The 18,833-nt window shown below is 55.2% G+C and overlaps 1 protein-coding gene and 1 long non-coding RNA gene across 2 annotated transcripts in view; one reads left to right on the forward strand and one right to left on the reverse strand.

Annotated features, from left to right (window-relative positions):
• The first annotated feature begins 1,044 nt into the window (after positions 1-1,044).
• On the forward strand, positions 1,045-3,498 carry LOC104855380. The gene is made up of 3 exons (XR_778395.2): positions 1,045-1,108; positions 2,513-2,662; positions 2,751-3,498. It is a non-coding gene; the product is annotated as an uncharacterized LOC104855380 (long non-coding RNA).
• Positions 3,499-7,718: 4,220 nt separating this feature from the next.
• Ubr4 (ubiquitin protein ligase E3 component n-recognin 4) overlaps positions 7,719-18,833 on the reverse strand; it is a 119,920-nt gene continuing 108,805 nt past the window's right edge. The window contains exons 102-107 of the mRNA XM_033767472.1: positions 18,351-18,476; positions 17,008-17,202; positions 14,217-14,441; positions 10,990-11,080; positions 10,174-10,336; positions 7,719-8,103 (exon numbers count right to left, since the gene is read on the reverse strand). Of these exons, the coding sequence (XP_033623363.1) occupies positions 8,039-8,103; positions 10,174-10,336; positions 10,990-11,080; positions 14,217-14,441; positions 17,008-17,202; positions 18,351-18,476 (865 nt within the window). The 3' untranslated portion in view covers positions 7,719-8,038. The remainder of the gene's footprint in view (positions 8,104-10,173; positions 10,337-10,989; positions 11,081-14,216; positions 14,442-17,007; positions 17,203-18,350; positions 18,477-18,833) is intronic.

Raw genomic sequence — 18,833 nt, forward strand, 5'->3', positions numbered from 1 at the left:
GAAAGTCACCCTGCCATCAGTCTCCTCAAAACACTTCCCCTTTGCTTTGGACACTCATCGCATTGTTTCTGCCACTTTCTGAAGCAGCTGACAAGCAAGCAATTTTTTTTTTGTTTTTTTTTTTTTTTTTTGCCATCTTTCTGAGACAGGTTCTCACGATGTAGCGAGGCTGGCCTCAAATTCGAGACCCTCTTACCTCAGCCTCCCGCGTGCTGGGATACAGGTGTGCATAACATCCTACTCAGCAGATTTTAAGTGTTTTCATCACACACACACACACACACACGTCTGCAAGCTAAAGTAAATGTTAGTTAGCTTATTTCAGCCGTCCCAGAATATGTACGTATTTCAGAAAGCCATGTGCCCTAAATATGTGATTTTTATTTGTCAATTTGAAAAAGCGAGATGATTGTGCCCAAGCCAGGGTGGGCTATGGCAGTACTGCACCCAGTGACATGGGAGGGGGTAAGGCCAGTGGTCTGTAGCAAGCAGATAGACAGCCAGCCACTTCGGGGTGTGACAGCATGACAGGGTAGTGCAGTAGTGAAAGGGACCATGAGGACAGATGCCCTGGAAAGGCCCCTTTGACACCAGCTTGCAAACCTAGACTTGGGGCTGAAGAGCTCTGACAAGCTGAGAAAGGGCTGTCAAGCAGCAGGGACAGCACAAACAAAGGCCCTGGGGTAGGAGAGGCTTCCCACTTGCTGGAAGGACAGAAGGGACACGGTGAATGGAGCTGTGGCCCAAGTCCTGCCGTGGCACAGTGACTTCTCCACTTCCTTTATTCCTGAAGCCTCAGGATGAGAAGAGTTGCCGACTCAAGGACACACGACCAGCTATACAGAGGACCGGGACACCTCCCAAGAGACAAAGGCTCTGCCACCCCCCAGCTTGACCCGGCTCAGGTGCCCTGGCATGTGCTAAATGCAGCTGGTGGGCCCCACCCTGGCGGGCAGAGCTTGCCCAAGAGATGATGCCACAGTGGAGGATGGGGAGCCCGTGTCACAGCGGCAGGGCAGGGAGAGCAGGCTGAAGGCAGGGTGGGGTGTGTCCCATGCCACGGCCGGGACCGCAGCTCTCCCTGCCCTGGCAGCCTGCAGAGCTCCAGGTGGGGCTTTCCTAGGAACTGGGTGGAGAAGGGGTGACCTGAGCGTATGTAGGGTGAAGGGGAGCAGGACAGGAAGGGGAGGCAGAGGAGGAGGAGGGAGGGGAGGCTGAGGAGTGGGAGAGGAGCTGCACCTCTCACCTCCCGAGGAAGCAGGTTCTGCACAGCCAGCAGCGGGTGGGTGGAGGTGGGCAGCAAACTGTCCCACCCGGCTGGGCTACGGACAGCTCAACTCTGCCGTGACACCCACCTGGGAAGGGGGTGCCAGGTGTGTCTGATGGCTCGCGGGGGACTTTGCCCGCATCCTGTCCCATCCCACTGGTTGCTGAGACTCAGCCCGACACCCGGCTCCCACTCTCCTCCACGGCTTGGCAGCGTCACCTCGGTTGTGGCCTCAAGACCCTCTGGTCCGTCCTCCGGCTGGGGCTTGCTGCGTTCCTTCGGGGCAGACACCGTGGGGACGTGGCAAGGCGTCTATGCCCTGGGGCTGGCACAGGAAAGGTGCCCGGAGATAATGGAAGAAGCGAGCGAGGCAGGGAGCTGTGAGCCAGTCTCGCGGTCCCCTCCAGAGCCGGGGTGGAACCTGGCATCTCCCTCAGTGGGCAGCCTGCTTCATGTGGGTACAAAGGAAGTCATCGTGGTTGCTGCCATTGTCCTCAGAATGAAACCCCAGGCTGCTGGTGGGTCTCACTCAAAGCAGGGACCAGGCCTGGGCAGGGGTGGGGCTTGTCACCTCTGATCCCAGGCCTGGGCACCTAGCAGTGTGCGCTGAGGTACTTAAATCCAAAGAGCCGCCGAAGAGGCCCCAGTGTCCCCCAGCATCAGGTGACGGTGCTCACACCCAGCCCTGGGACACACTGGGGACAGGTCTGAGCCTAGGAATCCTCCTGTCAGCCCCCCAGGAGGATCTGGGGTTAGGGGCCTCTTGGAGGAGGGTGGGAGGCCTCTGGGGCATCCAGGAGCACCAGGAGAGGGCTGGTCTCCTCCTGTCCCCTGGGTCAGAGGTGGACACAGGGTGTCAGGGGGGTGGGGAGCGGGAGCTGAGGTCCCGTCCACCCCTCCGCCTCCTTCCTCCTGTCTCATAGACCGTAAGGAACCCAACACCTGGTACCAGGCTGGTCCTGGGGGATCCTTGGGCAAGTCAAGCCCAGGCCCTCAGGATAGCTTGCTCAGCACCTCCCCCACCTCCTGAGACCCTGCTCCCCCTCTACCCAGGAGTCCCCACGTCCAACACCTTCCTCTGAAAAGCCATTCCCCAAACCTGCACCCCATGCCCCAACAAGACGGCTCCCACGTCCCTCAACTCCCTGCAGTCCTTCCTGGCTTGGTCTCTGCTCTCTGCGCGTCCACCTGGGCCAGCTCTGCGTAAGTGCTTAGCAGTCACCCTCCTGCTTCACGCCCCTTCAGGCATTATTAACCCTTCTTCGCGGACGAGGAGACCGAGGCCCAGAGGGGATGAGCAATTTGCCCGGGGCATACAGCATGGCGAGTGACAGAGCTGGCTGGCACCAAAGCTGTCCTATAGATGACCGTCTGTCCTTCGAGGTCACCCCCTGGGTAAGCTAGCGTGTGGTGCATGGCTTAGCTCAGGCTGGAGGGGGTTGGCAGCGACGGCAGGCCCGTGTCTCTCTTCTGTAACCCACAGGGGGAGTTGTCTTAGAACCCACGCCTGGCACAGAGCTGGGCACTGTGTGCACACGGGAGCCAGAGACAAAGGCTCCTCGGAGATCACATGGCCAGGACTGACTCTGAAGCCCCGGGAACTTCTACCCGCTACACAGCCCTTGGGGCTGGACATGACCTTGGACCTCACCACCCTGCCCTGTGGGGCACATCCGACGCAGGGCCAGCAGGCTGCCTCTCAGGAGGGGAGTCGCACTGACCCCAGACAGCTCTTGACACTGTAGGATCCCTGCTGCCCCTGAATGTCCCTTGGGCGGAACCCGAGACATTCATTCCAGAGCCTCCAACAGGCACGCTCGCTACACAGGAAGAAACTAAGGCCTACAGAAGCGAAGGGCGCAGTCCACAGCCACAGCACCGGGCCTGAACCAAACTGAACTCTAGACTCTGACCCCAACCATCTTGGCCCTGGGGCCCCAGCAGAGCTGAGCAGCTGGGGGTGGGGTGGGGCAGCACAGGGCCAGCTGCTGCAGAAGGGCCAGAGCCACAGCTTCTAGAATTCAGCCCCTTGCTCACGACACGTCAGGGGCCTCTGTGGCCCCTGGATAAGCCTCTGCACCAGTCGTCCGATGACTCCCATCCCCAGCATCCCCCGACGCGGATGTCCCCCACCCATGCCAGGCTCTCCCTAGCTTCCAGACTGGGCACCTGCAGCCCCTTCACCCCTGATAGGTCCGTTCAGCCCTCATGTCTGCCCCGACTAGAGGGGCTTCACAGAGGTGAGGAACCAGTGTGTCCGACAGGCACCTGAGCTATGGTCACCAGAGTGCACATCCAACCAAGGACGCCTAGACAAGCTTTGAGTTCCAGAGAAATGTAATGTTTTTGGTATAAATCTGTCCCAAATATTACATGGGACAGACATACTAAAAAGTTGTCCCATGCAATATTTGAGACACTTATATTTGAAAATGTATTTGTCATTGGTTTGAAATTCAAATTTAACTGGGTACACTGACCACTCTGAGCATCTGCTTTGGCTGCGGAGCCCCATCTGTGAGCCCTGAGTTCTTCTTTATAAGGGACACATAGTCGTGGCCACTCTAGGAAGTTGTGGGCTTCAGAGAAGTGGCTGTCAGCGTCTCTGTACACGGCCCAGCACAGGCAGCTCGGAGCGGGCCACTGAGGCAGAACTAAAGGGAGGGCAGTGGGCCTGGCACCCGTAGCCTGGGACACCTCTGACTCAGCTTCCTTTTGAGGTAGCAGGAGCCCTCGTGGCTGCCGGGAGCAGGAGAAGCGTGAGGCCTGGTGGCCACAGTGAGGAGGATCCCACAGGCTGCCACTTCCAGAGCCAGGGGAGAACAGAGTGCCATTGTCTGGCTGTCTGCAGTTACTCTCCACAGGGCTATGACCCTGTCCCTGTGGACAAGCAGATTCCTGCCACATGAAGGAGCTGGGGCCGAGAGCGGCCCTGTGATTGGAGCTGGGCCACCTGCAGCTGGCAGCTCTAGGCCCCGCGCTCAGGCCCCACAACACAAAAGCCACCGTCTAATTGCCCTGGCACGAAGGCCGATTGCGGACATGTCCTGCCCTGTCATCCCAGCCCCGAGCTGGTTCCCAGGGCCTTGCACCTCTGCCCAGCCCCAGCTCAGTTCCCAGCGTGAGGCCAGTTAACCCTGGGCTGCGGTGGGCCTGCCCGCCCGCAGGGCCTCTGGCCAAGTCCTGGCTCCCAAAGGTGCCGAGGCCGGATAGGAGCAGAACCAGGTAAACGCACAGGGCACGGGCTGGTTGCAGACGCCACAAAGTCGTACAGCCTTGGACAAGGGCAGTTGTTCGCCTCTGAGCTCCGGTTCCTCAGCTAGAAGGAACAGGAACTCGGGATCAGAGACCACAGCAGGCACAGTGCTCTGGCCAGAGGAGGAGCTTGTGAATGTGAGTGTCACGAGACCCCGACTTCTACGACCACCGACAGCTGACGGGCTGCCCAGCAGCACCCGGTGCAGGTGGGAGTGAGCAGGCAGGGGACCAGGAGGCGTGGAGGCCACCAGGCCAAGCGGGCAGCGGGGTCTGAGGGTCGGCCCAAGTCCCTTCACCCTCCCCCTGCCGCGCCCGTCACCCCCACGGCCCAGCCTGGGATGGCACTGCCCCACGGTAAGAGTTCCGGGCTCTTGTCACTGGGCTAACTTTAGACCTGTCTGACCCCAGGACTCACACCCAGCGAAGCGCAGAGCCTGCTGCCCCCCTACTCCAGGCCCAGCCACCCAGAAATGGGGGACACTACCACCAGTGATTCCCTCTGAGCAGGAAGCCTGGCAGCTCGGTTCTGCACTGGGTCTGAGAGCCCAGCATGGACAGAAGGGCAGAGTTGAGAAGGCTCCGTACTGCGCATCACTCTCTCGTAAGACAGCGGAAGTAGCTGAAGAGGGTGGAGGATTTGGTCCCAGCCTTGTCTCTGCCTGCTGTCCCCTGATCTGGCTGCAACAGCCCCAGCTTTGCTGTGGCCTGAGTCGCCAGCTGGCTTTGGGCAAGTTGGCGGCCTTGTCTTTGGGGCACTGAGGCAGAAGAAAGGGCCAGGCGCAGCGGGAACCGTGGCCGGGGTACTCGTCTGTGTGCCCAGGACAGAGCAGGCGACAGCCTCCCTCCCTGGAGCCCACGCAAGGGCAGGGCCTGTGTGACAGACGCCCTGCTGTGCCCTCAGCACCTGGCACAGCACTGGGTACGCAGTCCTGGAGTGAACATCCCGAGACCGAGGGTTGGGGTTGCTCGGCCCCCTCAGCTCCTGCCTCCCAGCAGGCGTCACCTCCTCTAGGAGACCTCCCTATCTGAAGGCGGGAACACCACCACCTTCTCAGGTCGGGGGCAAGAGTGAGGCAAAGGGCCTGGCAGAGTCCCCGGTGGCTCCACAAACACACCTGGGAGGGCAGCGTGGCCTCACGAGCCAGCTCACGTAGCCCCATTTAACCTCTAGCCGAGCGCCAAACCCTGGAAGCTGGGTGCCAGCCTCAGACCTCCAGAGGTCCAGCAGCCAGGGAAAGGGAAAGGCCAGTATCTCTCCTCCAGCTTCACTGGTCGGTCCAGGCTTCCTGGGCCTCCAACTGTACCACCGGACACGGCCAGCCGGAATCAGCTTAATTACTCTGTGAATCACAGGGCCCCAGGCAGCTCTGAGCTGAGAAAATGGGTCAGGATAGCAGAGGGGCGAGCTTCTCTGTGGTGTCCTCCAGGGCTCCTGTCAGGGACACAGCTCAGGGAGGTGTCGCCTTCTTCCTAGACCAGGTTCCACTCCTGCCTGGGCACCACCAAGGCACAGCGAGGCCTGCACAGCGAGCACATCAACAGCTGTTCAGACACTGTCAAGGCCACCAGGAAGCACCCTTGAGTGGATACCATGAAAACAAGATGTGTTTGGGCTCTAGCCAAACTCCTCAAAGACCTTTGTAAAAAAAATAATTAAAAACAAAAAGCAGTAACAAAGCAGCAGCAAGGGCAGGGGCACCATACAATGAGCTCTGATGTCAACATGGCATGTCCTGCGGTGTGACAGTGTACAACAGGGCTGCAGCTAGTGGCCTGGCATCTGACAAGCAGGTCTGACTCCTGGTCTACACTGGCACAGAAGTGCTGCATGAAGCCACTCCACCTCACTCCCCACGAGGACAGGGCAACGCTGATTCCACACACCTCACGCTTACGGTGGCTCTCGGGAGGCCACCAGAAAGGGAACGTGGGGGGGCCTTGCTGCAATTCCAGTGTGATACCTGAGAGGCCAAGGCCCAGGTCCTCGTCTTCCTCACTAAACACTCCTGGACCTCACAGGCAAGCAGATCTGTGAAAGGCAAGATCTAAACAGACTGAAAACAAACTCAGTGATGACAAGAGGAGCTACTATGTCCCTTCTGCAAGCTGTTTGCAAGCCTGTAGGCGTCCCAACCCCAGAGACCACAATTCCCACCTCTTAGCCAGGAGCTGAGGTTAGAACCAAGGAGGGAAGGCCAGGGCCTGCCTCCCTTTCCCGGAGCCAAGTCGTTGAAACCCCTATCTCCCAGCACAACCCCAGTACTCGTGCTCCTGGGCACACACACTGCAGTCTGCCAGTCCTCCAGCTGAGCCCCGCAACAAATAAGCCTTTGTCTCTCCGGCTAAGTCTAGGGACAGCACTCACATCTATTACGGCACCCGCTCAGGGCTCTGGAGCAGGGACATGAAATCCTGCTGTGGAAATCTTCCAAAGGGCCCAGCAGCAACCCAGTCCCAAATGTCCCTGCCCCAGGAGTGAAGCACATACGAACTGCACATCCAGGCAGGGAGGCTGATGTCACTCAAAGAAGCTGGCAGAGTGGCCCACAAGAACAAAAGGTGACGGGCATCAGCAAGCTCTTCCTCCCCATGAGACCGTATCAGGCCAGCCTTTGCTAAAGTGAAGGAGAGGCTTTTAAGAGCTCCCAGGAATGACAGGGAGCAGGTCTTGGAGGCTTAGGATGTGGCTTCAGGGACACAAACCTGCCAACTCCAAGCTCCTGACTGGTGACCTCGGGTGGGGGGCTGTTTGGGCTGGAAATAAGAATGCACCGGGCACCTGGCACCAGATCCCAGGGGTCCCTAGGCCATGCCTCTCTTCAACTCCTGAAGTCACCAACAGACCCAACTGACAGCCAGCACAAGACTGCAAAAGGCCCCAAGGTAACTGCTGTAGAGGAAGACCACTGCCTGCTCCACTGAGCCCCTTCAGGTGGGGACTAGAAAACCACTTGGGTAAAGACCAAAAAATCAAGAGCAAGGCCGTGGGCTTTGTTTTTTGGGGAAGAAAAAAAAAATCACAGCCGTGAATGCAGCGCCCCGACTTGCCAGCCAGAGTAGACAGGCTCTGTGGTGCCAAAAAGAGGTCCAGAGACAGCAAGTAATATGCCCGTCTTCCTGTGCGGACCCGCAAAGGGCTGTGCACACACCGCCAGCATAACCAGGGCAGGATTAAGCAGCAGCCAACACCTCCTTTCCGATGTCTATTAAGTCATTTGTTTATTTCTCAAGATGTACACACTCAAGTATTAGGTTGGCCAGGACGACTCAAGGCCCCTGGGTATGTATAGGTCCTTCGATGGCTTGGGCTACAGACACTTCATAGCTAGTGCAACACACACACACACACACACACACACACACACACACACGAGAAACAGGAAGCCTAAAAACCCCAAGCCACTCCAAGAAAACCGAGGGAAGGGAGAGGGTAATAATCAATGTATGAGGAGCGAGTACAGAAGGAAGGCGGGCTAGTTTAGATCTCCATCGACTGTGGTGCCATGGGGATGGTCAGGGGATTGAGTCCAACAGGTCCTTGAGGAAGCTCTCTGGATCGGTGATTTCTGACAGAAGACCTGGAACACAGAGCAGCAGAGGGTGGGAAGGGGCAGTGTGCTTAATCCCTGGCCCCACTGGGTCACGGCTGGGCCCTGCATGCAGAGAACATGCTGTGCTCAAACACGGCTGCTCACTGTGTACCAGCAAAGAGCAGGGAGAGGGTCAGTGGACCACAGACGCTTTTCTGCTCCAGAGGCAGGCAGGGCCACGGATGACAGTTGCAGAGGCCAACCTGAGCTTCCTGGAGCAGAGGCTCTCAAATTGGCTCGAAGGCCACTGCAGGGATTGCAAAGCCTTGGAGTAGTGTGCTCTGAAGGGACTGTGCCCACAGGCCTCACCATGTTCTGAAAGGGATGTGGGACCAAAGGAAGGCTAATGCCCCTACCCTTGAGCGGGGGACAGACACACGGACACATACACATCCTGAGTTGAGTTCCCATCCCACTCCCCGACGTGGTTTCCTGAGCCCCTTACCAGAGCTCAGGAGCCCCATTTCCTCACTGTCAGATAAGACGGTGGGAAGCCCTGCCTGTCTTGCTGTGTGCGTTAGACAAAGCCTTCTGTGAGCAAGTACCTGGGGCTCAGAAGGTGCCCCATGGTCCCCAAGCCACCTTCACCAAGCAGGGCACAGGAGACACTGAAGCCTCAATTAGATAGAGAGCTCTTAACCCTGAAAACCAGGCAATATCCAGGCTGAAGCCACCCTGAGCACTCACGGTGGGGGAAGGAAAAGGGGAGACTGTTCTCAGTCTGGCTCTGGAAGGGGTCTTTGTTCTCAACACTGGAACTGGGTGTGTCTGACGTTCTGTTTCTAACAGGTTAACAAAGTAATGAAGTCATGCTATGAAGCCTGACCCAGGAGTGGAGGCTAAAGGCTCCCTGCCCACAGGAGGCCCCAGGGCTTTTTGGAAAAAGTGTTTGGTTGGAGCTGGGCTGGGAAGAAAGAGGGATTCACACCGCACACCATTCTAGACTTTTAGCAGGTCTTGTTTCCAGAGGAGAAAGATAAGAGGAAATGTTAAGGGAGGGGTTCTCCTGGTACTGGGACCCTAGGGGCTCTTTACCTGCATGTGTACACAATCCCTACAACGAATACCAGAAAATGCTAAAGCAGTGAACCGAGCTAACAAACAGAGCTGAGCGGGTCTGGTTACCCTGGTTTTAGCTCATGGCAGCTGCCCCTGGTAAGGACAGCATCAACATGGGCCATGAAACAACAGAACCTACAACCTGTGAAGGCACTGAATTTTCAATCCTGGGTGGGTTTTCCCAGCCCTGGACCCTATATGGGCCTAACCCTATGGTCACCTGATGCTTGGATATGAAATCGAAACAAATTTTAATGTTTGTGCAGTTAGTTTGGGTTTTTTTTGGCGGAACGAGGGTTCAAACTCAGGACCTTGTGCTTGCCAGGCAGGTGCTGGCACCACTGAGCCAAATCTCCGGCCCTGTTTATGCAATTAGATGACAGATTTGTGATACAAAGACTTTGTGCAAAGGGGAGAACAATGAGCCTCAGTCCGGTGGCCCCGCCGGAGAACTGTCTGCCCGCCTCGCAGGACAACTGTTCAGAGTGTTGCCCATTCATTTGCTCAAGCAGTGCTCTTTGCTCGATATTTACCACCTATTTAAGAATCGAGAGTAAAAATCTTTCCTATCACTCTGGGGACAGTTGTGACATAAAGGTCTTTGTCCCTAAAAGGCAAGAGTTAGACAAGTGCGCGCCCCTTCACATGTTAATTCTCTGAAGTGAAAAGTCAGAAGGAAACAGAGGCGTTCTACCACTTCCTGGCTATGCCCCTGGCCACTTAACCTCAACACCTCAACAAGGTGACACCACACATGTGATGTGGGGATAAGCAGAGCTGCTGGTCAGACGGGGGGCCTCCAGGAAGGCTCCTGTATGAGGAGCATGCAGTGCTCTCCCCAGAGGCCTGGCATTCACACACCTCTCTGGGGCTTCAGCTGAGGCTGGTGCACAAATGTTTCTTGTGCTACAGGAGGATGAGCTTTGGCCAGCCCTACCGATGTGAGGCAGACGTGAGGCACTGCCGGGGAGCTTTAACAGAGAACACCTTGACACTGACCAGCTACGTCCAGGAACTCTGAGAAGGTCTCCACTGGCATAAACTCCTCCTGGAAGGTCTTGAGGGCTCTGTCGGCAGCTTCGTAAATGGGCATGTCGTTGTGGCGGATGTACTCGGCCAGAGAGCAGGACCAGCCGCCCTCTGTGTTACTGGTAGGCACCTTCTACAAGAACCGATGGGGTGGATTACTGAACACAGCTTGTCTGGCGCCTCCCGCCTCCGGAGCCATCTCAGCCCCGTGGAAGGACAGCCTCCCCTGCACGCCACCCCACCCCTGGAGATGTGTCCTGCCTCAGGGATCAGTCACTCAGCCTCCTTATGTACTGTGCCAACAGAACCTGTGAGCTCCGACACAGCTGCGTGCTTCCTCCTCACACACTTCCCTTCTCCATTTCCAAAGCAGGGGAAGAAGCATCAATGTGCTTCTACTGAGCTCCTCACTTAGATGAGAACAGGGTCCAGCCTGAACCTCAGATTCTCTGAAGGCACCCAGGACCACCCCACTCCAAGTGGGGCTGGCGAGCTTCCCACAGGCACCAGTTCACCCACAGCGGTAACAGCAACGAAGGTTGACTGGGGGGCGGGGGCTCAGCCCCCTAGAGCACACTTGGGGCTCGCAGCAGGCTTGGGGTGTGAATGAAGAGTAAGTTCTGCCGTAAACAGACAGGTGGGTATGCAGAGCTGGGCAGAACGTCCCAGTACTTCTCAGAGGCAGAGCAGCCCCAAGCCTTTGGATGCTGAGGCCGGGTCAGGGCCAGGAGAACAGGTGTCTTACGCCCTTGCAGAAACAGGCTGGGTCCCCAATGGCTTCCTTACCTTAAACATGTTGTAAATGAGATCAACCAGGGCCCAAAAGAGAAGTGAGGAACGATAAACAGAATAGTCCTTCATCGCTTTATCTGTCAGCCTGGAAAAGAAAAATCAAACCCAATCCCATGAAGTCCTTGGAAGGATACTTACAAGGACAAAGCTAAGCATCCTGGGATCAAAGGAAGAGTCACGGCAATCTCTGTATTACATGGCTCAGGCCAGGTGCTTGTTTTCTTGGAAAAAAGCAGCTGTGGCTAAGAGATTCTGAAGCCTTGGCACCAAGAGGTTTATATGAAATTTAGCTGACTCACTTAGCCCTACCTGCCAAGTTAGGGTAAAATGAACAGGGGGAGACACAGTTCAACATGGCAACCAAATGGCTCCTGACTTAAAGAAATGCAAGCCCCACATGAGCTCTCAGATGTGACGGTGCCTAACGAATAAAGCAGGACGAGTGGTGCGGGCTCAGGCCCTGAGTTAGATTCCTAGCACTAGAAAATAAGGAGGCAGGAGGGGACAGGGTTCTGCTTCAGTCTTTATATTCACAACAGGAAAAGCTTTATCAACAGCAGAACCAAAGCAGCCAAGCAGTCCTCTGGCAAACACATGCTCTATTAGAAAACAGGGAGCTGGCAGAAAACTGGTGTTGAGCAAGTGATGTCTAGGATGGAGCACGCAACCATCCCATCCCGACACCTCCTAAAATCCTGGGATAACCCCAGGGCTGTTCACCACACCCGTTTCTAACTAGCATTGTTCCCACTTGGTCTAATGATTCAATTCAGAATTAAAGATCAGTTAGTGCCTTGGACAACTCAGAGCTGCTGACAAGGTCCATGCCTCCTTGGTAGATGTTCTTGGTTTCCGGAATAACTGAATCAGGTAGAGCATCTACGAGATACAGAAAGACCAGACCACCCCTCGGCACAGGGCGTGGGTATCAGTGGCAGGATTTGGTTTCTATCACCCAAGTCTGTTAGAGATGTCGCTAAGCAATAGCCTTCACGCTTACAGTGAGCATGGAAAGGCCAGCCGGACTCCTGTCACAGAGTGTTACTCCATGGGACACCCTGGAACGCACTCCACGATGGAAGGGATGGGTATTAAAGTGTTCGGTACTAAATGAACACTAAATTCAGTGCTGAAATGCACGTGCGCACGCAAGAACAAAACAAGTGCCTATTTACTTACTACAGAGCCGAACCATGGGCCTCAAGTAAAGGAAATACCTAGCACAGGAGGGGACATCCATACCTGCATTCAGGAGACACTGAGCTCCCCAAAGTGAATTAAATCAGTGAGATTCCCTGTGTGCCAAAGTGTGCTGCCTGTAGCCCCTTCCACCCAGCGTCTTCCAAAGCACGCACTTTATCCCCTGCCCACCAGCCTGAACATCGCTGGACAGCGGGCCTGGAAGTGAAAACGACCGACTATTTCTCTGCACCCAAGTCCTGCCAGGTAGGACACCCAACAGGGCTGTATCGGAAGCCTAAGCAACTACCAGACATAAACACCTGCAAGTTTCTAGCAGAGAAGGAGCTTCTGAAGGTGAAATGCACAGAAATTGGCAGCTTGTTTTGAGTTGCATGTTTTAAGCGTCTGCTACCGGCCCCAGTGCCACCCTCCCACGTACAGGACTGAGGAGAAAGGCTGTTGCTAGTGACACTGCCCCACCAGGATGACACCGTCTACATGCCCTTCCCCGGTGTCCCTCTAAGGGTGTCCAACCCTGGGCCAGCCCTTGGCACCTCTGCTAGCCTGCTTCATGGGCGGCAGGCCCTTTTCTGGGGCTGTCCTGCTTTGGTAAGCAGAAATCATGGCTGACCCAGCCCAACTTAATTATTTTTAAGGCTAATGAATAAAGGTGACTAAACTGCCACAGAGAAAATGGCAATGCACGAATGCAACTCATACTGGATTTCCTCATTAAGCTGTGACCAATCAACCTTTTGGAACTGCTTGAGACAGAAGTGAATTCTAGTGTCCCAGGTGAAGGCAGGACCAGATTTCACACCTGCCATGGAGATGCTCGATGCCTGACCTCAATCAATGGCTACTCTGTTTGCCATGGATGCAGGTCAGAGTCTGACGTATCAACAACTTTGTAGTCTCGAGATCAAACGCTTGATATTGAACAGCTGGTTAACTATTAATGCTCGTGCTCTTGGGAAACACTGGAAAGTGACACATCTGGACACACAGGAATCTATTAAGACTCCCTCTCTCCCCCTCTACCCAAACAGATTGGTATTGACCAGATTCAAAAGGGCAGTTCCGCTGTGGTCCCTCCAGGGGCATGAAGTGCTGCCTACAACTGGGCAAAGCTTGGTGTATCAGAGCTGACGGAGCTGGAGATCCAGGCACGAAAGTCCACGCACACTTCTCCACTGGGTTCGTCATTCCACCGGCCTTTCAAAGGTCCACCCTCTTGCTTCTTGTTGGCCCACAAATGGGAAAATGATCCCTCTGGCCCTCAGCTAAAGGATCTAGACGTCTCAAGCAGAATCGCAGGGACAGATCTTCTAGAAATGAAGCAGTGGTATGTTTCACTCAAGTGGCAGAAGCCGGCTACCAGACCAAAGTCTACAGTGTGGCTCTCCAGGGCAAGCAGACTGTTCAGGCCCAACATCCACAGCCGGAGTAGTGCTGGAGACCCCTCCACACAAAGCAACTCTGCAGCTGTCTCGAGGAGCCAAGGGTGACAGTGGTATTTGTCTGAGGTTATTTTTCTCAAGACACGCCCCACCTGACCCAAACTGCAGCACAAGGTCATGGAAACAAGGGACTTGCCTCCTGAAATGCGGCTAGAAAAGGGAGTCTGACATGGTACAGACACGACAGGAACATAAACAAGGAGAGGGTGAGCTTTTAATTATTACGAAAGAAAATCCCCAGTCACAGCCATGGTGAAACTTTCCTAGTTTATGCCAAAACCAGCAGGTCAGCAAACCTGCTCATATCCAGCTTAGCCTCCTACAGCCCTAATCTCATTAGCTGTATCACCCACTGCCTGGCTGCCTTCCCTGAATTCTCTACAGCAAATAAACTTGGTTCCTTCTTTCTAGTGGCTGAACACAGAACCCAGAGAGGACTAGGCAATCACCAGCCATGTGTCTAGACTTGGTGTGACAGTGTCACTCTCAACTGCCTCCACCTAGCACACATGGACAGGACACCTGAGGCACAGCGTGAGGATATAATCCAGGCAGCAGCTTCCCGAAGCAGATACTGACCTGGTGGCTCCCCCTGGAGCCACTGCACGGGCCTGCGAAGTCACCAGCAGCCTCCTCAGGATCTCCACACGCATGGCCCTCCACTGTTCAGGGGGCAGGACGTGCAGAGCCAGGACTGTGAAGTAGTGGGGTCCATCCACGTCAAAGGCACTCTCCACCCACTTCTCCTTGGGCTGCTCCAGGAAGCCCTGGAGGTTCTTCTCTTCTCTGGACGTTGCTCGGGTCCTAGAAGAAAAGGGGCATGGGAGAAGCAGGAAAGCAGCAGGGTACCACACAGGAGGAACTAGCTCAACATGCCGTCTTCTTGCAAAGTTTGTCAAATAATGGCATTCCTCCCGGCTACCTAACGCTTCAGCCCCAAACCCTTCAGTTCAACCCAATTCTCAATACCTCTGGCTCTTGAGCACCCCACTGCTAGGCACGTTCTCCAACTCTCTGACACGGACTTGTGCCAAGCCTTCTGGAAATCCAGAAGCGAAGTGACTTGCCAAGTCACCAAGTCAGTTAAGTGCTGGACACGAAATGTGGATCTAGATTCCCTGACTGGAGCCTTCAGCCTGAGCTTTTCTTTTCTCCGTGCAGACTTGCTCTATTTAAGTGGTCTGCACTAAATGTGCACCTGGCTCTTGTCTTCCCATGCCGGTACCCTCGCCTTTATCTGAACACTTTCTCCCAGGTCAGCACCCCTGCTCACTCTTGCTCCGGCCTGAACTGTGCAGTAACGACGATCAAGGCACATTTGAAGGCCAGGCACTGTACTCAGTACTGCATGTGAGTTACCCCATTTAATCCTCAAAAAGTCCTGCGGGACAGGTACTACCACTGTCCCAATTTTACAGAGAAGAAAACTACAGTACAGAAGAGTTGAGTACTTTAACCAAAGTCACACACTGGGAAAAGAACTGGGCCGAGAACGTGGCCGTCTGACTCCCGAGCACTCGCCTCTGCCTCCATCTCCCCCCGATGAAGTTCTGACTACTGTTCGAGGACCCAGCTCTGAGACTGCTCAAGGCCTTCCTGATTTGGCACTTCCCACACTGTCTCCTTATAATCTGGCTGGTGCTCTCGTGCCACGAAGCCTTGATGCGCCATCCTGATTCGGTGTGTGTGGAGACAAAACACAAGACGAGCAGCTGCCAGAATCCCAGTTCCCAGGTCTGCAGATGGCACTGCCACTGCTGTGTGGGTGCAGGGTAGAGGCTGTGAGGACATCCTGCTTCTGCTGCTCCCTGCAGAGTGGGCACGCTGGGAAGGACGGACAGACCTGACTGGACCCGCCAGCTCCTAGGGACTCTGAGGCTTCCAGCCAGGCTTCTGACCTGCTCAGGCTCCACGCTGGCTCATGTGGCCGTGGTGTGGCGAGCCTGCCTTTGTACATAAACATTCCACCAAAAGCACCCAGCCGCCCTGTGCCCAAGCTCGGGCCAGTGTCAAGTAGCTAGTGAGAGAAACTGTGCAGCTGAGATACAGAAGCTTCCAGGCCCACCTCTGCTGCCCCAGGTGACTGTGACAGACCTAACTCCACTCCAACTCAGAACACGGGTGTCCGGCACGCAGACACGGCAGCAGCACATCATCGGCTCTACCCAGCTGGGCAAACCCTGGAAAGCAGCCTCCTCGCTACAGGAGCTTCTCTTCCTGGAGAAAGGAGCAGCCTCCTCCACCAAGTGGCCGCCAACAGACACGTCTGTACTAAAGCCGCGGACAGCCAGGGCCCAAGAACACTGACAACTCACACCGCCAGCCCAGTGGCGGGTCCTGGACAGTGATAAGTCTGTGGCACAACCAGGACAGATGCCTCTTCTGACAGTCCCGCAGTTTGGCAATGATGTGATGTGTGCTGACAGCACCCTGCCCTGTATCTTTAACAATGAAGGCTGCAGTCTTGTGGCCAGCCTTTTATTTCACAAGGAAAGGGAGGAAGGAGAAAACAACACTGTTGATGAGAGAAGACCAGAAAGGACAAGAGCTGACAGTTCTGCTGCCGAAGAGGACCCTGTGCAGTCTTTCCACCAGCTACCAGTTCTCTGCCTGCCAGAGCCAAAGGGCTCTGCTACTACAGGTCCAAGCAGCACCCATTCAAATACAATCCAAGAGCTATGGCACAGTAAACCTCTTCATTTGCTTTAAAATCTGGGCTGCAATACAAGAACCCTTCTCACACCCTCTGAGCACTTCTTTAGGTGACACCCAATTCTTTCATTATGTGCACACAGATAACACATCTACTTGTTTCCTGGCTGCCTCCTCCTTGGTTGACTTTCCCAGATAATCTTTAACACTTCTTCCCCTGCACTTGCCAGCAGCATTACTCACACCCTGGAGAGAACACGGATGAGAAGCTAAGACTGGTCTCCCATTCATGCAGCGGGCCCCTGTTCTGCTCGAAGCACCTTGACAGGAAGCCTGCAGCCGTGACAGCACGTGTGCCCTGACTAACGACGTGCTGTGCTCCACCCTATGGCCTCATTCAAGAGGAGTCTCGAAAGTGGCAGCCAACAGCTTCTCCCGTTTCCTGTTCCCCTCTGGGCTGAAGGACGGTGCGAGGGTGTAGCCCCCAGCCGCGCGTAGTGGGAAACAGGACAGCTCTGGAAAGGACGTCACCCTCACTGCTTTATTCTGCGTCACCCCCACAGCTACAGATGAACATCCCCACCTCACTCAATAAAGGCTGCCTAAGGTCACACTGCTCTGCAGCCAACGGGGGTGATGGAAACATGGGAGTCTTTGCTAAGGAGACAGAGAAGGGGCAGGTCAGGCAGGGTGCACCCCTCGGCCACAGGACACTGACGTGTTCAGGACGTAAAGCACGGTGTGAATGATGTACGGGATCAGGTGGATGTTGCTCTCCCGGCCGCCCCCGCCGGTGTCCGCACTGAATGACTGCTCCGTGGCGAAGCGCAGGAACAGCAGCTTGATGTCGTGGATGTTGAGCTGGTGCGTGGGCTCCCGCTGGCCCGTGCATTCCTGGAGGTAAGTGTTGTGCCTAGGGAGAAGCAGCACAGACCCTGACGCTGGGGAAGCCCAGGACACTGGGAGGGGACCCTCTCGACCCGACCTGATGGCCACAGGTTCACAGAGGGAGAGAAGGAGAAGCAGCGATGAGAACGGGGACCGAGCCAGCAGGCACGCAAGGCCACAGGACGTTTTCAGTTCCTCTGTGGCTGGATGTGAAGCTCCTCCAGGCTACGTGAGAAGCCGCCTGGATGGCCTGCTTCTCTTTTCCTTTCTTTCCCACTGTTGTTAGACAGGATCTCACCGAGTTGCCAAGCTGACCGAGCTCACAATCCTCCTGTATCCCACCCCCGCAGAAAGCTAGGATTCCAGGCATGTGCCACAAAATGTGGCATTTATCCGTTCTCACCGACCGGGCGATCTATCCTTAAGAATGACCTCACCTTCCAAGTAAGTTTTGCTGAAGTCAAACTGCAGTCCTGGCTACCTGGGCCTGCCTCTTATTAACTGGGTGAGTTCAAGTTAACTGCTCAACCTCAATTCCTTCAACCGTACGATGTAGAGAAGTGTAACACAAGGGAGGCATTTCAATACGAAACATGCTGCCCACTGTTACTTTATCACTGTTACTACCAGGTGGCTGGTTTATGGTAAGCAGCCTTTCATCCCTGAGCCTTAAAACAGGACTTGGGAAGGGCAAACCACTCCACAAGGCCCTACCTAGACACAGGACCTCAGAGAAGCTTCACCTGGCCCAATATGGATTTAGAAGAACACAAGGACCTTGAAAGGAGTCTGGCCACTAAGCCTTCATTATTTAAACATCAGAGCCATATACTGTAAAAGTGAATTCTGGGAAATTCTGGCTTAAGGACCACGGTGAATGTCATAAAATCAACAATGTAGGAGACAATACAATCAAGGAAAACGTACACAGTACCTCACAAGCTATAAGGACTGATTTCTCTCTCTGTGGATGGGCCTCAGCGGGTCACTGACCACTCCTGACCCCACCCTCACCATCAGCTGTGGACAGCTACCCGGCAGAGCACAGAGACGTGGATGTCCAATGAAGGGGACCAGAAATGCTGTTACCAGGGGCAGGGTCCACGGCTGATCGTGCCCACATCTGCTGGCAATTCCCTCTTTCTGCTTTGGCAAATACTCCTCAACACTTACCTTGCCAAGCAAGTGGCAAAAGCTGATTCAGGGACATGGGGCCCCCAGACCGGAAGGAGCCCATTGCACTTAGTGCTGGCGTTCTGCAGGGCGGCGCTCTCCCACTCTTCTCGGCCTCTAGCCAACCTGGAAGAGGAGGAGAGCAGAGTCGAATGACTGGTGGAATTAACCCGGTAACCGGGCACCTGCACCCAGGGGTTGGGGCTCACAAATACTACACATGTGAGACCACACTCCTAACCCTGTGGAGAATCAGCTCTTTGTAACCCCCATACAGAAATGCTGGCTTCGCTAATTCAGGCAGGCAAGACTGATCTCACCAGCCTCAGGCCCAGCCTAACATATTTTTCTAATGTGACAAGAATAGCTCATGGAGGCAGGGATTTAGTTCAGTGCAGCTTCACCTGCCTCACAAGTGCAAGGTCCTGAGTTCAATCCCCAATACCAGGGGAAAAAAAAAAAAAAAAAAAAAAAAGTTCATGG

The sequence above is a fragment of the Fukomys damarensis genome, unplaced genomic scaffold (genome assembly GCF_012274545.1).
Source record: "Fukomys damarensis isolate Sample0158 unplaced genomic scaffold, DMR_v1.0_HiC HiC_scaffold_23, whole genome shotgun sequence".
Classification (NCBI taxonomy): Eukaryota; Metazoa; Chordata; class Mammalia; order Rodentia; family Bathyergidae; genus Fukomys; species Fukomys damarensis.